The sequence below is a fragment of the Pimephales promelas genome, chromosome 6, assembly GCF_988280905.1.
Source record: "Pimephales promelas chromosome 6, fPimPro1.hap1.1, whole genome shotgun sequence".
Classification (NCBI taxonomy): domain Eukaryota; kingdom Metazoa; phylum Chordata; class Actinopteri; order Cypriniformes; family Leuciscidae; genus Pimephales; species Pimephales promelas.
Window position 1 is genome coordinate 4,719,490 of NC_142774.1, and position 25,943 is coordinate 4,745,432.

Below are 25,943 nucleotides of genomic sequence, written 5' to 3' on the forward strand. Positions count from 1 at the left end.
AATATTTGCGTGAGCTCTTAACCCCCTACACTCCTACACGTGCTTTGCGATCTTCTGAAGCTGGTTTTTTAACCGTCCAAACAACACGGCTAAAAACTATGGGTGATCGGGCTTTTTCTTCTTTAGCTCCAAAATTGTGGAATTCCCTGCCCTCTGAGATTAGAAATGCAGAATCACTTAGAGTTTTTAAATCCTACCTTAAAACGTACTTTTTTAGGGTGGCTTTTATGTGATTGTGTGATCACTGTGATTGTTATTTTATTTGCCTTTTATTTTATTGCTTGTTTAGTTCTTATTGCCTAGACTTTTGTGTCTGTCTATTCTCCTTATTTTTTATGTAAAGTGCTTTGAGATACTACTGTTAAAGGCACTATATAAAATAAAGTTTTATTATTATTATTATTATAGATGTCCATATATAAAATTTCCATTAGTCTGGATCCATTCAAGGATAATGAGCGAACGAATTGTCATCCCAATTCCCATGTCAAAAAATAAAAAAACAACAGATAAAAAGTCAAACAAATTGTGTTGAACCCTCAAACTACATCAAAATTACCATCATAATGATAAATCTAGCTGTCAGTCTCAGCATTAGAAGAATTATTAGTATGAATATTCATTATGTGTATATACACACACACACACAAATATCTGCAATGGTTTGTGTGCCAGTCGACACTCCTCGTGTCGTACAGATTCAGAAGAATCGCATTCATGATACTTGTATCATGTGTTTTTGGTGTTTGCAGTGACAGATCTTTCATATTTTATGCCAACTAGTTCTTTCAAATCCACAAACCGAGGCGAGCTCTTAAACTACGTCTCTCACACAAGCAAATGAGCACTACGGCGCTTCTCTAAACTCACTCACACATTCACTAATTCACACACACGAGCAAACAGGCCTCGTATGCCCGGGATGGTTAAGAAGGGTGACGTCCACAGCCTGAGGAAGACGTGCGGAGCGGGACAGGGGTGTTTTTCTAATGCTCCCCGTGACCACGAGGAATCCAGAGCGACACACAGTGGATGGTGTTGGGAGAGCGTTCCCGAACCGTTCGGGTGTCCCTTATTGTCCACTGAGTACAGCACGGCTGGCCAAACGTGTGTCTTGATGTACAATACGGAGAGAGAAGGGTATGGGGCAGCGGACTGTAATAACTATATTGCGCCGACATGTTTCTACAGGAGCCCTAAACGGACAAACTGCTCTACAGAGCGCGTTTCGTCACTACTGTTGTAGCGCATTCCGTCACTACTGTTGAAGTCAGCGAATAAAACACTGACACAATGATGAACAAGTAACAATAATATTCACAATAACATATCGTTTTACTGAAAAATTAAGTAAGCTATTTTATTTTTTATTTATCTTTGTAAAGAAACCTCATTGCTTAACTGGCTACTCTCTGCTGTTTCAGACGACAACAACATCTTTTCCTGTCAGCCATCGTATCTTTTGCAGTTTGCAAATCGCAACCTCACCACTAGATGCCGCTCAAGTCACACACCGCACCTTTAAGCACAACTGTCAGGCATAATGTTTAAAAATGAGAAAAAGTGTTTAAAAGAAAAAGTTTAAAAGTGAGAAAAATAGGTTTGTGTGAGACAATAAAAGTGAATGGGGCAATTTTTATGGATTTTAAGGCAGAAAGGTAAAGCTTATACTTGTATTAGCCTATACTTGTATACATTTTTTTACATCATGTGACTATATTTTAAAAGCATTTAATGTTTATGAATTTGCACCATCATTAGTGCCTCACTTTTTGTTTCAATAAAAGTAGGGACAAATGCTGTTGAATGAGCTCAACAGAGTTATTGTTTTAATTCACCTTTGGCTAAGGCTATATTCAAGACATAGCCTACAGGTGAAACGCAAGAAACAACAAGGCATCCAAATATAGGCAAAAGCATAACGTTACCGGTCACTGTCATGATTCTGCCTTAATGTCCTTGATTTTTCCCTAGTCTTGAGGCAGGATCAAAACAGAATCATGTTTTGTGTACAAGCGCATGGTCTGTTATTTGGGTCACGTGCTTGTGTTGTCTTGTTATGTAACTCCGCCCCCTTGTTACCCTCGTCTTGTCATTATTGTCTAGTCAGTTTCACCTGTCCTCGTCTTTAGTGTTCCCTTTATAATCCCCTTGTGTTTGCTGTCCTGTGTCGGTTCATTGTTTGACGCTGTGTGAGATATTGTGAGTACTTCCTGCGTGTTAAATGCGGCTACAATAAACGTTGTGTGATTGCATACTGTCTGCGGTTCATCCACCACCCACATGACAGTCACAGTCAAAAAATGAACCACCGCACTTCCTAATCGAGACGGAGGCTGGGACTAACAGTATCAGGGAGCAACACTGTTCATGCAAAGCTGGGTAGGTCTCTATTCACTTCTATAATCGTTATTACAAAGCAAACGGACTACACGTGTATAACGTTGTATTTATAGCAGCGTGTGCTAGCGTGTATCAACCATAGACATATACACTACTAGACCTCACCTGGGGGGTTCTAAGCATGCGTCAAAACCGCCGCCATCTTGAAACAGGGGTCTTACGAGATAGGTAACGATGCTATCTCTGCCTTTACTTCGAATTCATTGATGGTGGCGGACTTTTGTGCAGCGTATGAAGTTCACGGATGAAATCTGAACTAGGAAGAATGTTAAAAAAAAAAAATTCTTTCTGGAATCAATGATAAATACATGTCTGACTGTTGGAACGAACCAAAAAAACAAGAAAAATCGCATTCATGATGATTTATGGTGATTTTATTTGCGTTAGACCTGTGTCTACTACATTGACGCTGATGCATTAAAGTGGAGGGGCTCCCCTGTTTCAAGATGGCGGCTCCATTGACGCATTCGTTCTAAAGAACTGCCGTATCCAAGGTGAGGTCTAGTGTATATGTCTATGTGTATCAACAACCTGTATGAGAACCGAAATCATAACCTAAAACATTATAAAACGGTCTAACTATAACTTCAGAGTAAGGTTGGAAGCAAAAAATGTGCTTGTTGATGTTTGAGGGGTTTAGCTGACTGAGGACGTCCACACATTTTAATCCAAAGACGACACTTGTCAGGATTTGACTTCGGTTTTGGGAAGGGGAAAAAACGGACAACCCCCTCCAACCTCTCTGGGAAACGCGTATCCGTGTTACATATGTCCGAGGCACAACGTTTAACCATATTTTGGATAAAACTACGACGGTAATAGCCGGCCGAGACCAAAAATATGAGACGCCTGTGTTGAAAGTCAATGGAGCGCTGTGGAAAAGTGTTGGACCTCTGTGGGAGCTCGTTCTTGGCTGTGCTGTGATTTGTCAATCTACATTCTAGGGCGTGGCTTAGCTACATTTCTCATTCTTTATTTGTGCTGATTACCGCATTTATAATAAGAGTAAATAGATCAAAACAATGAAATTACATGCTACTTGCAAACTGGTCAACTTTTATTAAAATATAGCTTCATGTTCATAGGAATGTATTAAACATAAAATATATACTTGCAAACTGGTCAACTTTTATTAAACTATAGCTTCATGTTCATAGGAATGTATTTAACATAAAATATATCTACTACTTAAACAATCATGTAGACATAGAGGTCATGCAGGTCAAAAGACATTAGATACAAATTTATGACCAGAAGATGGTGATATATTCAGTATCTGATCAACCTGATCACACTAAATGCGTCTCTATAGTGTGTTTATTGTGCAATTTATACACGCAAATGAGTTTTTACGTGCATACGCATGGGTTGGTTAGTAGTGGCGTGGGGTGCGTGTGTACTATACGTTTGGGTAGAATTAGTGGTGCGGTGTGCGTGTGCATTACACACAAATGAACAACTGCGCGTCACGTGCACGTAAAAACTAATTTTCGCGTATAAATTGCACAATGCGTGCTATAGAGACGCACTAACGTGTGAACAGGCTGATCTGAAATGACACATTCATAATCAAGGTATATATAGAGTCCCGCATTGTGATCTATCCATTGACAAAAAGTAAACCGAATAGTAAAATGTAAAAAGTAAACCGAAAATTAACCCCCGTGACATTTGTGGTAGGTGATGAACATGGCTCCAGGCTTCACTTGGAGCTCAGCCAGTGTCTGCTGTGGCTCAACCGGTTTCCCATTGTAGACCAGATTCCCACAGCCTCTGAGGTCTGGTCTCAGCTTCTGGACCTTCTTCTGCAGTTTCCCGATGGTGTCCATGCTCCTCGCGGTCACGGGAACCATCGACACCTTAGAGGCATCAAAGATATTCACCAAGAAGCGTTTAGGACCTGAAGAAAGCGGCTTTTGAGCCCGGAGAACGGTGTGGGTGGCCTTTCCAAGCGGCTCAGGAAGGGGATCGGCGTCTCCTTTCACACACTGCCTGAGTCCACACGCTTCCGGCTGAAAGAGGTTTGGAGCCTGAGAGAGAATCAGGAGATTCAGTGAATGCAGGGAATCTCATGACAATAAAACTAAATATTAAGGGAGAATTTTCATAAGAATTCATCCCTAAAATCTCGGGCTGTCAATCGCGATTAATCACATCCAAAATAAAAGTTTGTGTTTACATATATATATTAATATATGTGGGTGTACTGTGTATAGCCTAATTATTTTATCACATATACTGTATATAGATTTATATGTAATTTATATATGTAATATATAAAATACTTATGTTTTTTTCTTAAATATTCATGCATGCGTGAGTATTTATATATTTACAAAATAATTATACACAGTGCATCCACATATATTATATAAACACAAACTTTTATTTTGGATGCGATTAATCGTTTGACAGCCCTATCAAACTTTGGGTCAGTAATAATTTCTTTTTTATTTTTATATAAATGAGTACTTCTATTCAACAAGTACACATTACATTGATCAAAAGTGACAGTAAATACACTCATAATGTTACAAATCACTTCTATTTCAAATAACTTTCTATTCATCAAAGAATCCTAAAAATGTACAAATATGTACAAATATGAAGCATCTCATCACTGATAATATTCAACACTATTATTTCTGAATAATATTCAGAAATGTTTCTTGATCAAATCATCATACTACTTTTATTTTTGATCAAATATTTCTAAGCAAAAGACATTTAAAAGGTAGGTCTATTCATAATGTACATTAAAATGCAACTGTGTCTTTTCACAAATAACCAAAGTTATTTAAATATGATGTCTTATAAAGTTGGTAATCATGAGACCATACAATGCATTATAAGGTGTAATTAATTGATTAAAAAAATACTTTATAATGCATTATATATAAAGGCTTTAAGTGAAGTGTTCTTTCATAAACATTTCCAAATTTTTGAACAGTAATATATATATATATATATATATATAAATAATTACATCTTACATTTTATCTCAACAAAATGTATTTAAAATCATCTTACCAGTGCTGGGTAAATGACTGTAGTCATGTTGCCTTGAGTTGCTTCTATTGACAATGTAAGGATTACAAGGGATACATGAATGTTATATAGTCGAGACGAGAGAGAGAGAGAGAGAGATAGAGATAGATAGAGAGAGAGAGAGAGTGTGGAATTTACCTATCTTCCCTGTTGTGTGCCAAACACCAAGTGTAATTCTCACCAACACCCAGGTTTACGGGAAATCCGGCCATGCATTTGTTCACAAAATCCAGACATGGGACAATGTAGAAAATGGGAATCACCTGATTTATATGTCCTGTTCAAAAGAAATTGATTCCCATTTTTGTTTTACATACTGTATTGTGTTACAGTATATCTGGCGATAGCTCTGTGATTGAGATCTACATTACAGCTGATTCATGAGTTTCAGTTTCACTGTTGTGAATAACAACCCATGATCTAGGAAGACGGTCTCTTGTTGATCATTGAGTATTAATGTTGAGTCTGTATATCTGTAATTGCATGTTATATATGGACATGATATGATACTACTATTGTACAAGCAGACTTTAGAAAATGGTGATTTGCTATTTGCACAGCTCTTTGTGTAGCCTTCATGTTTTATGTACTTTTGTCTTTTAAAGGGATAGTTCACTTTGAAATTAATTTGATATATTTTAGCTTACCTCAAGGGCATCCAAGATGTACAGTGGTGTGAATAAGTTTTGGCCCCCATGCTAAAGTTGCCTAAAAAGAGGAATAAAAAATCATCTTTTGGATATTGATCTTAATGCATTAATTAGAAAGGCTCCTTGGCCTTTGGAATTAAAATATCCCCACATCATCACACACCATTCACCACGCCTAGAGATTGGCATGGGGTACTTTCCATGAGATCATCTTTCAATGCAAATCAAACCAGCTATTAGGCTAGCTGAAGTAAAACCATGCCAATCTCTAGGTGTGGTGGAAGGTGTGTGATGATGTGGGGATATTTTAATTCCAAAGGCCAAGGGAACTTTATCAGGATGCATATTATCCTGGATCCATGAAATAACTGGCTTTTAAAAATCAAAATCTGCCTGACTCTATGGGAATTTAACATAGGGGTGTCCTGACTTATGTACCTTGTATTTTAAGGAAAAACATTTATTTATTTATGATACATTATTCATTCACAAAGAAAATTTGTGTCCTTAAAGGTTGGAGTTTTCCTCATTTTTCTAATTAAGGCATTAAGATCAATATCCAAAAGATGATTTTTTATTCCTCTTTTTTGGCAACTTTAGCATGGGGGCAAACACTTATTCACACCACTGTAGATGTCTTTGTTTCCACAGTATTTTCAATTTAGGTCAAACCGTTCTTGTCTGTCAGTCATACAATGGAGGTCTATGGTCACCACCTCAAAGAGCATGCACAGAGAAGTCCAAATTAAACATGATTTAATGACTCGTAAATGTAAGTACACATTGATGGCCTAGTGTACTTACATTTACGAGTCATTAAATCATGTTTAATCTGGACTTCTCTGTGCATGCTCTTTGAGGTGGTGACCATAGACCTCCATTATATGACTGACAGACACGAACGGTTTGACCTAAAAATATCAAAATTGAAACTACTGTGGAAGCAAAGACACCTACATCTTGGATGCCCTTGAGGTAAGATAAAACATACCAAAAATTAATTTCAAAGTGAACTATCCCTTTAACTGTTTTAACCATGTGCCTCTGCTCTGTCTTGTTGCAATCTTTTTATATCCAAAACTAATTTCTCCTTGGGGAGACAAACAAAGAGACCTTGACTGTTTTTCTTTATTCGTTACTCTCAGAATGCGACAAATCTTCCATCTTTTAGGATAAGAATCATGTAAATGTCCCGCAACCCTACATAGAGCCAGCGGTTTGTAAAATGGATGGATGGACATTTACAGTATATGTGCCAAGAATTATTGTTTAATAACTGCACCATTAATAAACTCATAAAACTATACATAATGGCATTAAAACAAAGAAATAGGATTTCATCGGTCAGATGTTCTTGCTTCCATTGAAGCTCATAATAAAATAGTTAATACAATTTGTGGTCCAAAGACTTTTTTTTATTAAAATAGAAGAATCAGATTTACATATAGAACAGTGCAAATCACAATTACAGATCAATAAATGTATTTTTTTTATTATGAAGTTTGTCTTCCTTTAACGAACTGAATAAGGCATTTTCTCAAACATGTTAGAAACATGAGTTTGCACATGAAAAATGTCAGTTTAACAAAATATAAGATTTAAGATAAAATAATAAAGAACATAGATCTAATTATCTTTTCTACGAGCTCTGTGTTTTCCCCTCAGTGAACTGAAAGTGAAACCGTTTTGCTGAAAACACCTTCAAAAAACTAAACACAAAAGCAAACGGCCAAACAAAATGCATCTTTGAACCTTAAATGATTTTTATAGTAAAATATGGAGGAACAGAAGAAAGAAAAAAAAAAGTCACAGTATCTTTATTTGTCTCCCCAAGTAGTTTTGGATATAAACAGATTACAACAAGACAGGGCAGAGCTACAGGGGTTAAAACAGTTAAAAGACCAAAGTATAAAGCATTAAGGCTACATAAAGAGCAAATCGACATTTTATCAAATCTGCTTGTGCAAAAGTAGTATCACATCATGTCTCTACATAACATTTAATCACATGAAGCTCGAAAAACGCATTCAATTCAACTTTTTTGCGCTTTTATGTTTACCGTCAGCACTCAGGGCTCGATTAAACAGAATCAAGTAATTTCAAACATTAAATCTTGATTTATGACACACATCAGCTAACAGGAATCAAATATTTGACACAGAAAGCACAGAAAGAAAAGTGGTGTTCACATCATCTTTAACCCCCGTGACACTTCTGGAAGGTGATGAACGTGGCCCCATGCTTCACTTGGAGCTCAGACAGCGTCTGCTGAGGCTCAACCGGTTTCCCATTGTAGACCAGATTCAGGTTTTCTCCCAAGTCCGGATTCTGCTTCCGGAGCTTCTGCTGCAGTTTCCCGATGGTGTCGGAGCTCTTCATCCGCACCGTAATCTTGCCTCCATTAAAGCCATTCAAGAAATTCACACGAAAGGCCATGGACTGTGTTGAATATGGCTCTTGAACCCGGAGAACGGTGTGGGTGGCCTTTACACACGGCTCATGGTAGGGAACAGGAACCGTGTCTTTGGGATCTCCTTTTACACACTGCAAGGGTCTACATCCAGCACGCTGAAACCCATGAAACTGAGGCTGAAAGAGAAGAGACATTCATTAATGGGACTGGACAAAAGAGACAATGCTAACAATACTATTCAAACATCAGCTTATCATGTTAAATGGTTGTGTTTTAAAATGTATAAAAACAATCTTACCAATATTGGATGAACTTTTGTCTCCATGGTTCCTGTTTGTGCTCTGCTCTTTTCTTAGTTTTGGTTGTGCTCTTAGTGCTGCAAGAGAGCACAATACTTATAGGCAGCCTAAACCCCACCCGTTCAGTCGATTCAAGGAAATGATCACGTACTCAAAATAAAAAAGTACCTATCTCACCATGTAAAAAACACCGAGATACCGAAAGCGCAAGCATCTCGGCTTGCCATAAACAATATCGAACCATATAAGTGGAAAGTCCCATGTTTTTTTCAAGCCAAGTTTGAAAATGAAACCAAGTCTACCCTACTATGAAACAATTGAAAGAAGAATTTAACATTGCATGCCAGGAAGATATTTATTAGGATTTCTTAATAAAACCACGATGGGAAACTGGCGTCCATGAAATCAACATTTATTTGCATTCTTGAAGTTGCTGTACAAATATTACATCAGACCCAGAGATTTGAAGCAGATCCACAACTCAAAACCTCTCAGTGATTTTCTGAAGATACAAAATTATTTCATTTCCATAGTTAAAAAAAAATTTCTATCGAGGTCCGCATGCCAGTTCATCCGAGATGGCTGATGGTTTTCCCCTTTCCCTTCTTGACATTAGGTGGTGTTTTCTGCACCATTGACAGCGTGTCTCTTTTCTCGACCTTCCTCAGCTGCTTCTTCTTCATTCTCTTGATCTTTGCTGTATTCTTAATCTGAAAGGGGAAAGGCAGTAATGAGTTAAACAAGACGACAAACTGTGAGAAACATGAATTTTGGTGCAAAATGCCACTCTGTATTTACCACTTGCACAATCTCCGCTTTTCTCTCATTCTCTGCTCGTCTTTTTAGATGTTCTGCTCTCCTCCTCTTCTTGTCCTGCAGGAAAAAGAAAATACAGCACATATGACCGATGTTTACTATGATATCATGACGTTTTCCACAGGTCACAAAATGTCACCGTGTTTCTCGGGAAACAATGTAATAATCAGCAACGGCTGTGTTAAATTGATCAAAAGTGACAGTGAAGACTATAATAATGTTAAGAATTTAAAATTCTAATTTCAAATAAATGCTGTTCTTCTTTTGAACTTTCTATTCATCAAAGAATCCCGAAAAAAAAAAAAAAGTATCTGTTTCCACAAAAAAGTTTAAATCATTATAAAGACGTTATTAATTTGTGTGAATTCTGTGATCTCAAGGTTGTGGAAGATGAATTTCACTTTGTTTTTTATTGCCCTTTATACTCTGATTTAAGGAACTCTCTTTTGGAATTAGTTCGGTTAAAAAATCCTGATATATTTTGGAAATATGAAGGGGAGATTCTGTGCTGGCTGTTTGATAATCATGTTTTTGCTTTGGCAAAATTTATAGAAAAAGCCTGCGGTTTACGGCAAAGTATTCTGTATCCCGTATGATATCCCGTAAGTCATCTCTATTTGAAGAGTTCAGATGCAAAAGCCTCTAAGTGCCATTTGAAATTTTCTTCTAGAATGATCATTTTTATCAAGCTTGTATATTTCAGTTCAGTGATTTCACTTAAATGACAATTCATAGGTAATCTGCATCCCCATTTAAGTGAAATTACTGAACTTAAATATACGAGTTTGATAAAAATTATCATTCTAGAAGAAAATTTCAAATGGCATTTAGAGGCTTTTGCATCTGAACTCTTCATTTGTATGTATACTTATTTTTGTGGTTTAGTTGTACTATATTGGAGATTCTGTCTTATATCACATGGCTATTTTGGTGATATTTGTGAAGCTGTTGTGTCTAATAAGCCCATGAGGGCTGGGCACCATAAAAGGTGTTTGACACTTAAATAAACAACTCAATCAATCAATAAAAAAAAAATATTATTAAGAAATTAGAGCCCGACCGATAAAGGATTTTGAAGTCTGATACCGATACAAATATTTATTGGTTTTAAAATCCGATATATCGGGCGATATTTTTTCTTAATTATTATTTCAGAAACGCGCAACAAATTGTAAAACATACATTTTCAATATAACAGGCCAGGGAGAGATGATACATCTCATTGCTATAACTATTACGTGCTATTAAAGAAATACTTCAGTCATATTGTCAAAAGTTAAAAGGACTACACTGTAACAACATAATGTAACTATTACTAGCTAATTCCGCTTCATTCTCGGCTTATTTAACAGCAGCAAAACTGGACATGATAGTCACAAATTTTGTTAAAATATTCATTATCAAAATATGATGCAAAATATTCATTTATCGGCCATTATAACTGTCGATACCGATAATTTGGAAATTTTAGCCGATATATCGGTCTGGCTCTATAAGAAATCTTTCTTGAGCAGCAAATCAGCATATTAGAATGATTTCTAAAGGATCATGTGACAAGACTGGAGTAAATTGTAAGAATATTTCACAATATTACCGTTTTTACTGTATTTGATCAAATAAAAGCTGTCTAAAATGCATATACCATTTTTTTGTATATGTCAGATTTACAGTAGGTTTAAAGAGCACCTATCATGGATTTTTGAAAATGACTGTTCATGTAGTGCATGTGGAGTATAGACCATTTCACAAGATGTAAACAACACTGGTCCAGAAGCACTTCCTGTTTTAGTTTTTTAACACTACATAAAATCTGGGATAAAACACAACCAACAGAACATATAAAACTGAATCAAAAAGTTAAACAAACATCTTTAAGATTTTTCCTTTACATGTGAAATAAAGAAAACAGTTACAAACTGAAACAGGAAGTGTTTCTGGACCAGTGTTGTTTACATCTTGTGAAATGATCTATAGCTCTAAGGGAATGAAAACATCCTGCACTGATTTATATCTGAAAGTGCACCGTCTATAAAGTTATTTATACTACAAAACGGCATAGAAAAGTGTGCAAATTGGGACGCACTTCAATACTTGGTTTCAAAAACAAACAATGACAACATTCAATTCATCCATAATGAGACAGAAGCACAGTTTTGGTACAGAAACTCACCTCTTTTTCTCTGGCCTGCTCATCCTTCAGCTGCTGGTGGTACTGCTTCACCTGCTGCTTCTCTCTCTTGGCCTCCATCTTCTTTTCCCATGAAGTACGCAGAGGTTTGTCTCTCAACAGAGCAGAGAACCTACAAAACAAAGTCAGCAGGTCTGAGCAGAAGAAGCAAATGCACAAGCAAACAAACAAGTACATTAAGGAAATCTTTATGTACCAAACAGTTATTTAACAGAGATGCAAGTATATCAATGCACATATAGATACAAATACTCATGACATCAGACCATATATCTGATTAGATTAATGAGGCAGAATGTTTATATAGTCAGTGATGCACCTTTGCTTCTTTCGGTCTTTCCATACTCTTCCAGACTTGGGTTTCCCAAGAGGCACAGGCTTACTTTTCTTCTCACTGGATTCAGAGTGAGTCCTTTTTTTGGCCCCTTTCTTGGGGTCTGTAGGACCAGTGGACACTGTCTCTGTGTTATTTACCACGTTTTCCTTCTCGCTGGTCTGATCTACCGTGTTCGGAACTGACTCTTGACTGACATCTACTGATGATGATGACGCAGTAACAACTGGACACACTGTGACTGAGCTGCACTGGTCGCTTTTAGTATCTGCTGTAACGTTACATTCATCGGGTGGCGATTCCTGTCGAGAATCGATGCTTTCTGCCGGATCTTCTTGGACAACCGACTTTCTCGTCCGGCGAACGGGAGTTTTGGCCGCGGGCGTCCGGAGTCTGCGACCACTCCGTGTGCGACTCACAACGGGAGAATCCGCGTCGTTATCGGGACCTTCAGCCATCATAACATCACCTCCACCGTCTACTTCCATGTTTATAGACCCTGATATAATTAGCGTTGTGTCGATTGATAAAATATAAAGCTATTTAAACTGTAATAGAAAACACACATATGAAACACACGTGTATTCCTCCTGTACTCTCTGAGAAACGGAGAAGAGGAGTGTATCATTTGGAAGTAATCAATAGTGCTCCCTAGTGGTTGGGAGGGCAACTATGTGAAGTCCGAGTCATTTATGCAAGTCGGTTCTCGAACCTGTTCAAAGATCCGATTCATTGATTATTTTGCGTCATTAATTGCACCCCTGCAAAACGTTACAGTAAAGATGTTGAACGGCAAATTCTTTATTCATAAAAAGTCGATGTCTAATTCTCCTTATTTTACAAGGTTTTCTGTAACGAAATTGCTCTTTTAATGAAGTCGAAGGTTAGAAAACGTAAACGGTGCATAGTCTTGGCGTCTTGTGAATGTCTTAGCTTCTGACTTTGGTGCTAATGTTTGTTTCAAGTCCTATAATTGAAACAAAAAACAGTAAGATGTTTTTTTCGGGTACAGTTTTCGGTTAATAATGTATATTTTATATTTTCTAATGTCTCCAGTTCACTATGTCATAATATTAAAAAAAATTTGTTATGGCTAGAATTTTACATTTTTATTTTAATCTACTGGAATACTTACTACTAATAAGAAAGTAGCTACGGACGTTAATGCTAATTATGTTTTAAATATTGAATTAAAATGTCGGCCGTGTCTGAAAGAGACTCGAGAAATGAGTAGTTGACTCGAGAACTTTACTTATTCAGGGGCCGTTTACGCAAAACCGAAAATAGAACAAATTTTTTTCGATTTGGTGGTCCGTTTATACACAACAAGGGTTTTGGGGGCCTGAAAATGCTATCTTTTGTTTTCAAAGGGTACGTTTACACGACAACTACTAAATACAGAAACGTTTTGAGCCCTGTTCGTAATCGTTTTAACGATTGAGGTCGATTTGTGAACGAATCTTTCAGACCTGCTCTGTGAACCGGTTCAACTAGTTCATTAAAAAGATCCGATTCCAGACAACGATTCATTCACGAGTCGGTTCATCGCTGGTAGCAACCGAAATAAATGGTACTTGACTTCCGCACCGCTGTTTGCTGAATTCAAAACAACATGACTGCGGGTGTCGGACTGATGTTGGTTCTGCTCCTGATCCTACCATCGGTCACGGCAAGTATTAACTTTGCCCGTGTGTTTTAAAAGTATAAAACCAAACGTAAAGCTTGTTTTACTAGTGTGCTGATGTTCTCTCAATAACTTTAAATGGTGACTTGCACATGCAGTACTATATCATCTAAGAAAGGTGTTATACTTTCTAGTGTTTGCTATTCTGACACTGTTAATTGAAGAATATTTCTGCTGTGAGATATTTGGTCGCATTTTTGGTCTGATGTTATGATAATGAACATACGAACACCTGACAAGTGCGTCCAGACTGTCATGACTCGTAAGTCTTGTGACTTGTCATGTGAGGAGTCATCAAACATCAATCTCTAATACTGTTATTTAAAGAGATGGCTCACAAAGATCACAATTCTGTCCTCATTTACTCACCCTCATTCCATATTAATCTTAAAATGTTGAAGGATGTTTAAATAACTGCTCTTTTTCATACTATGAATGTAAATGGAAACTGAGGCTGTTGTGCTCAAAAATGACAAAAAAACAAACAAACAAGTCTTGTCATTATGTTGACATTTCTGAGGTCAATAATAATTGGCCACAAGATACATATGAACCATCCTAGACGTCAAAACTGGCATGGCTTCTTTGAGACCACGTTTTTGTCAATTGGGACTCAAATGGCCCCATTCAATTTCATTTGGGGAAACGATTCAGACAAGGATATAGTGCAAATTGTGTTCCACGGAAGTAGGAAAACCAGTTTAAAACTGTTTTGAACATGAGACTGAGTACATTATAAAATTACACAGGTCTCTGGAATACTGTACTTGGTCAGATTGGTCAATTGTGGTATCCTGTGGTCAAGGATTATTCCTTAGTTATTCCTGTAATTTTTAGTCGGATGAACTATTCCTTTAACTCATGAAAAATGATTTTTCTTGTTTTAAAGCGCTTTGTATCCTCTTCCTTTCCGTAGTATGCTTCAACATCCAGTTTCTCCGTGGATTACCGCCAAAACTGCTTCCTTAAAGATGGAGAGCCATTTCGCTACATCTCGGGCAGCATCCACTACAGCAGGATTCCCAGAGTCTACTGGAAGGACCGGCTACTCAAGATGTACATGGCTGGTTTGAACGCCATCCAGACGTAAGACGAACTGACAATGATTATGTATTATTAGTAGTTACAATGTTTTGTAAGGAAAACATGGAAATATTGTGATTTCCAAACCTGAAAAAAGTCTGGAAATGATAAAAAATTCCCATTTTCACTCTTCACCTTAATAAAAATCATGAAAAATTCAATAGTGAATACTGAGCTATAAAATGTTATCATTGAGAAATTGCTCATCACAAGTACAATATTTATGAAATGATTTTAATTATGTACTAATCAATGGAATTTCTTTGCCCTTTTGTTTTCTAACTTTGAATTCCACTCATCCAGATTTCCTTAAAGGGATACCATTTTTTTTATATTAAAATATGTTTTTCCCTTAACTAAGACGAGTTGATACACATTAGTGGGTGCACTAAAGCCTAGTTCACTCTATGTGATTTTAAGCCCGATTTTCAAATCGTTGAGCTCTCCGGCAGGTCAGGGTGTTATCGTGTGCAAATCGCGGGGGATTAGCGGGTGATGAACGCTTGCCAATTTGTTGGTATGAAAGAGCCAACAACCCCTCGCAGACGCGTCGCCGATCCCAGAAAAATATCTAGCATGCTAGATATCCAGAGCTGTCGCGCGACTCAACCTCAGTGATGTCATGAGCTCCAGCCAATCAAAGCAAGGCATGGGTTGACGTCACCGGGTAAATCTTATTTTTTCTTTTTTTGCATTTTTTCTCAGAGCAAATCAGTTCGCAGCACTAGTTTCTGTCTGACGTCTATATTCGCGTGTTGTGTTCTTCGTCTTCTTCGCTGGGTATTGGCGCACATGTTGTTTCGCGTCATCTCCGGTTCATTTTATCGCGTGACAAAATGTGGTTTGTAGACAAGATAGAATCGTTGGGTGACAGACAGAGTAGTCAACTCGTGTAGTGCGTTACTTCCTGTTGCGGATCAATCACGTTTTGTGACAACAACTTGAACACTCCTGATTTCAGAGAGACCACTCCCAAGCAATTGCTGTAGTATTAGAAAAGCGCAACGTTTTATTTTGCGCCACCATTCTTGGTAAAAGGTTCTATACACTCTTAAAAAAGGGTTCCTCTGGGTTCTATATAGAGCCCTGGGGTTCCATACTTGGCCAATAGACCCTTTTACCAAAAAAATGCGTCTATATAGAACCCTTTTGGAGTTCCATATATGAAGCGGGGGATGGAACCATTTCTGGTTCTAAATGGAACCATTTCTTCTAAGAGTGTAGTTTAATATGAAAAACCGGTGGAGTATCCCTTTAATGGACGAATTTGTCCACAGGTATGTGCCATGGAACTTCCACGAGCCGGTGCCGGGTCAGTACGACTTCAGCGGAGACAGGGATCTCGAGCACTTCCTGCAGCTGTGCCAAGACATCGGCCTGCTGGTCGTCATGAGGCCAGGCCCCTACATCTGTGCAGAGTGGGATATGGTGAGGAAAGACCTGTTTATACGAGTTTTAAACGTTTTGAGCTCGTCCGCTTTCCGACACTTCCAGAGGTAGTTGAAAGCACATCAGACCGGACTGCTTTCGTAGTGTAGATGCTCATGTGGTCGAACAGCCACAAAAGACTGTCTTTCTCCGTCTACTGATCTAATGCGTAAACATTATTGGGAGTGCATTAGCTTGGGAAGATGAAAAACTTCCCAAGCTCAGTGTTCTCACACACACACACACACAGTTCCACGTGATCTTACGGCTGTCAGAGCAGAAATGAAAGCTGATGCTCCGGTCGCATTCATATGTAAATTGCGCAAGCTTATTTTGTCCATTAGTTCGAAAGATCTGAAAAAACACGTACATTTACCCGCCCATAGACCTTCCACTCGGAGAAACCAGGACAGAAGTGGTTGAAAGTGGACAAAAGAGACTTGTGACCCGATCGACCAGAATGCACCGTGCAGAATGCATCTAAAACTAGGGTCCGGGGGGCACAAGAGAGAGCTAGGTGGTCTGTGGAAAAACAATGTAAAAATTAAATAATTAATTAATGCATATGATTTAAAATAAATGTAAATTGATTCAAATAATACATAAAAGTAAACAAAAAAATACACATATTAGTACAGTACTATAGTGAACATTTTTTGTAACTTAACAGAAACAAAATATTTTCTAAATAATATTTTATACCAGTTTATGACATACATTTTCGGATCGGGGTCTCTCGCATGAGGATGGTTTTTATGCTGGTTCATGGTATCAAAATCATTTTTTTTGGCAGGGACACATGACATGTCCTATACAGTCAATAATTCCGATTTAAAAATAGTCAATAATAGTTAAGTTAATAATACATTTTACATTTACAATACAGTTAATAATACATTTTCAAATTTTGTGACCTCGGATGGTTACATTTTTCTTGTTTTAGGGGGGTTTGCCTGCCTGGCTGTTGAAAAAGAAAGACATTGTGCTGCGATCATCTGATCCAGGTAATAATAGTTATTGATTAACCTTATTGATTAACCTTAGATGGTGTTTAATCAGTGAAATGTCGATCTTGTAAGTTCAAGTGGTGTTTTTATATTGCTCTAGATTACCTTACAGCAGTGGATAAGTGGATGGGGAAGTTGTTGCCCGTCATTAAACGTTACCTGTACCAGAATGGCGGACCCATCATTACTGTGCAAGTAAGACAGTTATATAACTATCATGCTGATAAAAAAAAAAAAGATATATATATATATATATATATATATACACAGTATAAAATATGATATACTGTATTGTCAAATATATATTAATTATTGAATATGTAATTTTCATAACGCGTGAGAACTGCCTTAGCCTTAGTGCTAAACTCATGAAACTGAACAGGGGAATTTCCTGTTTCCCAGTATATTCACTCATTAATAATTCAGGTATTTTCCAGCGTATTATGTTATCAGTTCATAAAATGTCTGCTCATGATCTGATGGGTGTTACTTATAAAAGGTGGGACAATTACATTACAATGACATAAAGCCACTGTATATATATATATATATATATACATATATATGTAATTTGTATGTATATTTTCACCATTTTTAGCTATTTAAGCACAAACATGTAAATATGTGCAATATGTATAAAAGTTTCATTTTCAAACACAAGCACATCTTACATTTATGAATGCGATTGCTTTCATGTGCAGGTAGAGAATGAATACGGCAGTTACTTTGCCTGTGATTTTGATTACATGCGGCATCTCAGCCTGCTTTTCCGGGCTCATCTGGGGGACGAGGCGGTCCTGTTCACCACTGATGGAGCAGGCGTGGGTTATCTCAAGTGTGGATCCCTCCAGGGCATCTATGCCACCGTTGACTTCGGCCCAGGTCTGCACAGCCTATATATCACCTTTATCACCTACATTTATGCCCATGTTATATACAGAGCTTGACATTAACACCTGCCAAATGCGGGTGGATTTTAGCAGTGTAACGCAGTCACTCCTACTTGCCACTTTGGCGGGTTAAATTTTATATGGTTGTAGTCTTTTTAAAATGCAATCCCTGAAATAAACTAAGTGCAATATAGTAGTGTGTTGTCAAAAATATATATATTTTTGATACATATCTATACTGAAATAAATTAAACGTTTCCAATACTCATTTTCCACCGAATAGATACAGGTAAAGCTGTGCTTTCTTGCTCTCTCATCTCTCCGACAGCGAGTGACACACAAACACATGCGCATAAATTCAAGAAAAACGCATAAAGCCGCCTCTCAGTTATAAATTGAGTTCGTTTTCACTGCTTATTGCACTTAAAAAGCAAATACATGCAAAATCAAATAATATTTACATATAAATACATATTTACAAATATTCACGTACACACAGTCAGAATATGTTTTAAGTGAACGTAAACAGTTGAGAAAGAAAACGTGTAACAGTGTAATGGATCCGTGCATCAGATCTTAAAAGTGACAACAGCCTAATATTCCTGCTGCCAAATTATGAGATAGTATTAAAAATATCTATATGGCAGTTTTTCCTCATGGTATTGATGTCAAAATTGTGGGCAGTGTAAATGCTCAGTGGCTAGTAACTTTAGAAATGGGCTAGCCACAGTGGCTGGTGGGCAAACAAGTTAATGTCAAGGTTATATACTGTATATATATATATATATATATATATATATCGGCAGGCTGATCTTATCGGCTGATATTAGGCATTTTCCAAACTATCGGTATTGGCGGTTATAATGGCCGATAAATGAATATTTCGAAAATAAAGTAAAAACGGACGAAACACGCTTCAACCATGTCATGAGTGTTGGAGTTGTATAGTTTGTCCACCAGAGGGCACTCTACACTGTCCTGTTGGCAACACTCGTTGAGTTGGTCACGATACATACATTGCTTGAATAACAATTAAAAGAACATCCCCATCAGTTCTCTTAACTCAAATAAGCATGACAAAAAATAAATAAATAAATAAAATATCGGCCGATATATCGGATTTTAAAACCCCAAAATATTTGTATCGGTATCGGCCTTCAAAATCCTTTATCGGTCGGGCTATAATATATATATATATATAAGATAGATAGATAGATAGATAGATAGATAGATAGATATTGCTAATATAACACATAGCAACTACCTGAAATAAAATAAGTTTAATTGGTTTTTTAAAATATTTTATTTTGTTACGTTTTTAGTTAACGATAACACTGGTTCTGACATTTGTTAGCATTGCGATTTGTGAATTTTATTGTTGTATTTTTGTGCAGGCTCAAATGTAACAGCGGCGTTTCAAGCACAGAGACATGCAGAGCCACGTGGGCCTTTGGTAAGAATCAATCAGTTCTCCTATCAGCACTTATGAATATAAAGACAGTGGATGACAAAGCTACGCTGAATTACATGATTATAATAATACTAATGAATTTTATTTATATTGTGCTTTTCTTAAACCCAAAGTGCTACACTGGGTCTGGGTAATGAAAACAATAACAGCAATATAGTAAAAAAACAGAAATAACAAAGTATACTCAACAACAATAAACAGCTTTAAAAAGATGAGTCTTTAGAGACTTCTTAAAGTAGGCAAAGCGATTGGAAAACCGAAGAAGCTCGACCTGGTTTTAAAACAAGGCCACGATAATCGGAGCAGAGAGAGTACAAGGGACGACTAAATTATAAAGATATCTAGAGGCTATCCCATTAACAGCTTTATATGTTAAAAACAAGGTTTTAATATCAATACGCACCTGTATGGGAATCCAGTGCCATTTATGAAGAACAGCCTGGGAAATATGCTGGCAAGCAGTTGTGCGAGTCATGACCCGAGCGGCTAAATTCTGAACATATAGCAGTTTCTCATGATTAATGCATTAAAATAATGAAGCCTCGACGTAATAAAGACATGGATAAGCCTTTCCACATCTGGCAGGGAGAGAGAATTGACCTATGGCTAAGCCACGCCCTCAAACGCGTAGTGCGCAGCTGACCCAATACACTCGGACATTCTCTGCTTCCACGTCCATTGAAATGCATTGCATTTAGCCAGTTTTCATTTGTTTTTTCTTGTCGTTTTAAGTGTAAAATAGTGAAACGGTGTGCATGGGGTACATGCAACTCCGACACTAGGTTCCCGAGAGGCTGGACTGAGGCCATTTTTATAAATTTTTTTTGCAGGTGAACTCTGAGTTCTACGTAGGCTGGCTGGACCACTGGGGCGGGAAACACTCTGTCGTAAACACAGCCGCCATCGTTAAGAGCCTCAATGAAATCCTGGGAATGGGAGCCAATGTCAACTTGTGAGTTGGTCACTCATAACAATTGAATATCGTTTTTTACACTAAAAATGACTTCTGATTTATTTTATTATATTAATTAGTTTATTTTGAATAGTCAGAATTGCATGATTTATCTCTATTTTTGTTCTTGTTTTCAAGATATATGTTCATCGGTGGAACTAACTTTGGTTATTGGAATGGTAGGTCTCGGAGATTTGTACCTCAACAGGCTAAGAATAACTTGCAATGTGTCTCGATTCACGTTTTTCCTGGATTTTTATCACATTATAGGCGCAAACTCTCCTTATGGTCCTCAGCCAACCAGCTACGACTATGACGCCCCCCTTACAGAAGCTGGAGACCTCACAGACAAGTATTTCGCCATTAGAGAAGTCATCAAAATGGTAAAGATTTAGCTATTTATTTAAGGGAATGCAATGGTCTGTAATCACGCATATCGATCTGATTGTTTTTTTTGTTTTTTTTCGATCTGATGCAGTACAAAGATATACCACAAGGAGTGCTGCCTCCATCAACACCTAAATTTGCATATGGACAAGTGCAAATGAAGAAGGTACATCTTTTTTTTTTGCTACTGTTGTAATATGATTTATATTTCGAGTCTCATGCTTAAATGTGAAAAAAAACTCCTTATTTTTCCAGTAGTTGACATTGTTTCAGCTCCTCTCTTCCCAGTCTGTCAGTAACGCTCTGTTTAGTTCCCCTCCTTCTGTGCTCTGATTGTTCGGCTTGTCCAGTGTGTTGTGATTGGTCAACAACTTCCAGCGTCTTTCAGAAATGTCACGCTCCAAATTTAACCCTTTTTTTGCGTATATCTTGTGCGGGAATTATTTAAATGAGGAACATTGTGACGTGTTTTTGTTCCCAGAAGAAAATGTCTACAATGGAGGCGTTTCAAAGAGTTCAGAAACAGTTTTTTTTTTACTTTTCAGACCTTTTTAATGCCCGAAGCAACATTACACACTAAAGAAAGTATTTAAAAAAGCATTATAGGTCCTCTTTATTGAATGCGTCTATGTCCTTCCAGCTCAAGACCGTGTCAGAGTCTTTGGATGTATTATCTTTGTCTGGCCCTGTAAAAACTCTTTACCCACTTACATTTACTGAAATGAATCAGGTATGCCCGCATCTCATCTTAATATTTCTTCAGTGAATGTGAAGCTCTGTTCAGTAATGTAATGTTAGTGACAAATGCTTTGTCTCAGTCATTGTTTATGCTGATGCTTTTTTATGAGCTGTATTGTCTTATCTGTTTAATGATTATGGATCATTATCCCGTCAGGCTTTTGGCTTTATGCTGTATCAAACTGTGTTACCTGTGAACTGTTTGGAGCCCACCCCGCTGTCATCCCCTCTAAATGGAGTCCATGATCGGGCATATATATCCATTGATGGCGTAAGCAGCTCTGTTTTACTGAGTTACTCATAATCATAACCGATGTGATGGTTAAATGCTCTTAAGATAAAGTTTGCACAGAGATTTAATTCTAATTGTAAGTGTTTGCATAACACTTTTTATAGAGTACACTGCAAGTTTGGGGTCAGTAAGTTTTTTTTTTGTTTTTTTTTAATTAATACTTTAATTCGGCAAGGACACATTTAATTGTTCAAAAGAATGGAATTTCTATTTAAAATAAATGCTGTTCTTTTGAACTTTCCATTCATCAAAATAATCCTGAATAAATACATTGCTGTTTCCACAAGAATTTTAAAGGGATAGTTCAGTTTGAAATTAATTTTTGGGATGTTTTATCTTACCTCAAGGGCATCCAAGATGTAGGTGTCTTTGTTTCCGCAGTAGTTTCAATTTCGATATTTTTAGGTCAAACCGTTCTTGTCTGTCAGTCATATAATGGGGGTCTATGGTCACCACCTCAAAGAGCATGCACAGAGAAGTCCAAATTAAACATGAATTAATGACTCGTAAATGTAAGTACACATTGATGGCCTAAGACACGAAACGAGAAAATATAAATAGAAATCAGAAATATTCCTCACAGGATAAACATATATTCACATAGATGACAGTTATTTAAAATTGTAGTAATATTTGACTATATTTTTCACTGATGAAATGCATATGATAAGCTGAAGAGACTTCTTTCAAAAACAAGAACAGTAGTGTAACTGTTTCATTTCATTCTGTGCTTCTTAAATCATTTCTTTTTTTAGGTTTCTGCTGGTATTTTGGAGAGGAACAAGGCACTCACCATGAATATAACTGGAAAAGCTGGCAGTCGTGTGGACATCCTGGTGGAGAACATGGGCAGAATCAACTACGGCAGAGAAATTAATGACTTCAAGGCAACCAAAACTTTATCCACTTCCCATTTTACTCATTCTCAGCAACTGTTCTAACCTGAGTTGTTATATGTTTTCTAACTAATCAGAATGACAGTTTTCCCGTAGCTGACAATCCCACAGAAATATTCACTCTTTTTCATTTTCTCTCTCTGTTCCTCAGGGTCTGGTGTTTAACCTGACTCTGGGCGCTGACGTTCTGGTTAACTGGACGGTGTACTCTCTGAGTATAGATGAAGCCGTGCGTAACGGGCTGTTGTCTACACCCTCCGCCAGTTTAACCACCACACCTCCTCTTGCTCTTTCACCTCCAACCTTCTACGCTGGCAGCTTCCACATCCCGGACGGCATTCCCGACCTCCCCCAGGACACATACATACAGTTTCCCAACTGGAGGAAGGTAGGACTCTTCACCGCTGCTGTCGGTTTTAACGAGATCTAGGGATGCACGATATATCGTTATCGGGAGATATATGTTCATTTTTAATGAAAATTTGCCTGATATATTAAAGCCGATAAATAATGTATTATTTCTTTTAGCTGAGACACTTCAGATTTGAAATATGATTGTTTTCTTTAATTGTTTGAAATATGATTGGGGAAATACTAGGGATGCACGGTATATCGGCCGCTATATCGGTATCGGCCAATATAAGTTCATTTTTAATAATATCGGGCCGATATAAAAATTTGCCCAATATATTAAAGCCGATAAATAATGTATTATTTCTTTTAGCTGAGACACTTTGGATCCACACTGTTCGCCCATGATGGTTTTTAATTGTTTGAAATATGATTGGGAAAAGGGAAATTACTAAAGATGCATGGTATGTCGGCCACCATATCGGTATCGGCCAATATATGTTCATTTTTAATGTTATCGGCCGATATATTAAAGCCGATAAATAATGTATTATTTCTTTTAGCTGAGACACTTCAGATCCACACTGTTCGCCATGATGGTTTTTAATTGTTTGAAATATGACTGGGAAAAGGGAAAATACTAGGGATGCATGGTATATCGGCCGCCATATCGGTATCGGCCAATATATGTTCATTTTTAATGTTATCGGCCCGATGTATTAAAGCCGATAAATAATGTATTATTTCCTTTAGCTGAGACACTTCAGATCCACACTATTCGCCATGATGGTTTTTAATTGGTTGAAATTTTATTGGAAAAAGGGAAAATCCACGATATATCGGCCGCCATTTCGGTATCGGCCAATATAAGTTCATTTTTAATGTTATCGGCCCGATGTATTAAAGCCGATAAATAATGTATTATTTCCTTTAGATGAGACACTTCAGATCCACACTATTCGCCATGATGGTTTTTAATTGGTTGAAATTTTATTGGAAAAAGGGAAAATCCACGATATATCGGCCGCCATATCGGTATCGGCCAATATAAGTTCATTTTTAATGTTATCGGCCCGATGTATTAAAGCCGATAAATAATGTATTATTTCCTTTAGATGAGACACTTCAGATCCACACTATTCGCCATGATGGTTTTTAATTGGTTGAAATTTTATTGGAAAAAGGGAAAATCCACGATATATCGGCCGCCATATCGGTAACGGCCAATATATTTTCATTTTTAATGTTATCGTTATCGGCCTGATTAGAAAATTTGGCTGATGTATTAAAGCAATAAATAATGGATTATTTCCTTCAGCTGAGACACTTCATATGCACTCCGTTCGCCATGATGGTTTTAATTGGTTTAAATATGATTGGAAAAAGGGAAAATACAGTTAAGTGAAACATGTGCTGCGCACGTCTGTCAGTAGGCTACATAAAATTAAACTACATAAAATGGCTTTTAATGATGAGACTTTTGTTTTTGTAATTATAAATTCACAAATTATATCGAAATTTAGATTTGGATTTAGATTTATCGGCCGATATATCGGTTATCAGCTTTCAAATATAAATAATTATCCATTATCCGGACAAAATTTTCAAATCCGTGCCTCCCCTAATGGGATCCATTTACAAATGTGAAGAGATTAGCTTAGGTGAAATTTTAAAGGATCATGAAATGCTTTTTTTATTCCAGGGTCAAGTGTGGATTAATGGTTTTAACGTGGGCCGCTACTGGCCTTCCCGCGGGCCACAGGTGACCCTCTTTGTCCCAGCCCACCTGCTCAGCACCTCGGTTCAAAACAACATAACCGTTCTGGAGCTGGAGGCGGCACCGTGCTCCTCGGGTTCCTGCGTGGTGGAGTTCACAGACACTCCGGTCATAAACGCCACGGTGAAGACAACCGGCCAGCACATGAGACGGCTGTTCGAAAAACAAGACCTCTTATGATTTTACCGACCACCACACGCAGAATAATCTTAGAACAATTCATTTGCGTCACACATTTTACTGATCTGAAGGAATCTGAAGGGATATGACATGTATCGGCTCTATATGGACAACATTAAAACTATCATTTATAATCACTGTGAATTTACAGTAAAATCAAAGCCGCTCAGGGATTTTAATTTGAGTGCACTAGATCCTCTCATGGTGCTGTTCACATTATTTCCTACTTTTATTTTGCACTTTTCATTATTTTGAATAATACTAGAAATCTCACCTTTCATTTTTGGATGAACTTGTTACATTCAGTCAAGCGGTTATTGCGTATGAGTGATTTTATTTTTGCACCACATTTGACATGCCTTGTAATGTATCATGATGAAATGATGTTGAATGACTTTTTAATTGTATTATTGAAGCCTTACAGAAATCCATAGTTTGTGTGTAAATTAAACTGCACTATTTTATTCACGCAGTCTTTATCTGAGATGTATAGTGATATATGGTTTGTTTTAAGGGTCTAGAAATGTTTAAAATTTACTAGAATTTAGTTTTTATGTGTACTGCAATTCTGCAGAAGGCAAACTTTTTTTTTTACTTTCTTCTTCCTTTTTTTTTTGCCCTCTCTTTTGGTTAGGATGTGTGAAAACCTAAAAGAC

General features: G+C 37.2%; 4 protein-coding genes across 4 annotated transcripts; 1 reads left to right on the plus strand and 3 right to left on the minus strand.

The window, feature by feature from the left end:
* Positions 1–3,767: 3,767 nt before the first annotated feature.
* LOC148978477 (uncharacterized) lies at positions 3,768–5,938 on the minus strand. The gene is made up of 3 exons (XM_089131976.1): positions 5,590–5,938; positions 5,434–5,477; positions 3,768–4,433 (listed from the first exon to the last, which is right to left on the minus strand). The coding sequence occupies exons 2-3, from the start codon at positions 5,458–5,460 to the stop codon at positions 4,059–4,061; spliced, it is 402 nt and encodes a 133-aa protein (XP_088988102.1). The 5' UTR covers positions 5,461–5,477; positions 5,590–5,938; the 3' UTR covers positions 3,768–4,058.
* Positions 5,939–7,902: 1,964 nt separating this feature from the next.
* On the minus strand, positions 7,903–8,923 carry LOC120489343 (uncharacterized). Its single transcript, XM_039686078.2, has 2 exons — positions 8,813–8,923; positions 7,903–8,690 (listed from the first exon to the last, which is right to left on the minus strand). Exons 1-2 carry the CDS (start codon positions 8,837–8,839, stop codon positions 8,298–8,300), a joined length of 420 nt encoding a protein of 139 aa, XP_039542012.2. The 5' UTR covers positions 8,840–8,923; the 3' UTR covers positions 7,903–8,297.
* A 286-nt stretch (positions 8,924–9,209) lies between these two features.
* ccdc86 (coiled-coil domain containing 86) lies at positions 9,210–12,790 on the minus strand. The gene is made up of 4 exons (XM_039685880.2): positions 12,137–12,790; positions 11,800–11,929; positions 9,612–9,686; positions 9,210–9,523 (listed from the first exon to the last, which is right to left on the minus strand). Exons 1-4 carry the CDS (start codon positions 12,637–12,639, stop codon positions 9,383–9,385), a joined length of 849 nt encoding a protein of 282 aa, XP_039541814.2. The 5' UTR covers positions 12,640–12,790; the 3' UTR covers positions 9,210–9,382.
* An 829-nt stretch (positions 12,791–13,619) lies between these two features.
* Positions 13,620–25,755, plus strand: glb1 (galactosidase, beta 1). Its single transcript, XM_039685676.2, has 16 exons — positions 13,620–13,820; positions 14,752–14,921; positions 16,196–16,346; positions 17,290–17,350; positions 17,454–17,548; positions 18,055–18,235; positions 19,638–19,696; positions 20,545–20,666; positions 20,805–20,845; positions 20,937–21,049; positions 21,145–21,219; positions 21,694–21,783; positions 21,949–22,062; positions 22,839–22,970; positions 23,131–23,367; positions 25,033–25,755. The coding sequence occupies exons 1-16, from the start codon at positions 13,764–13,766 to the stop codon at positions 25,285–25,287; spliced, it is 1,953 nt and encodes a 650-aa protein (XP_039541610.2). The 5' UTR covers positions 13,620–13,763; the 3' UTR covers positions 25,288–25,755.
* Positions 25,756–25,943: the final 188 nt, after the last annotated feature.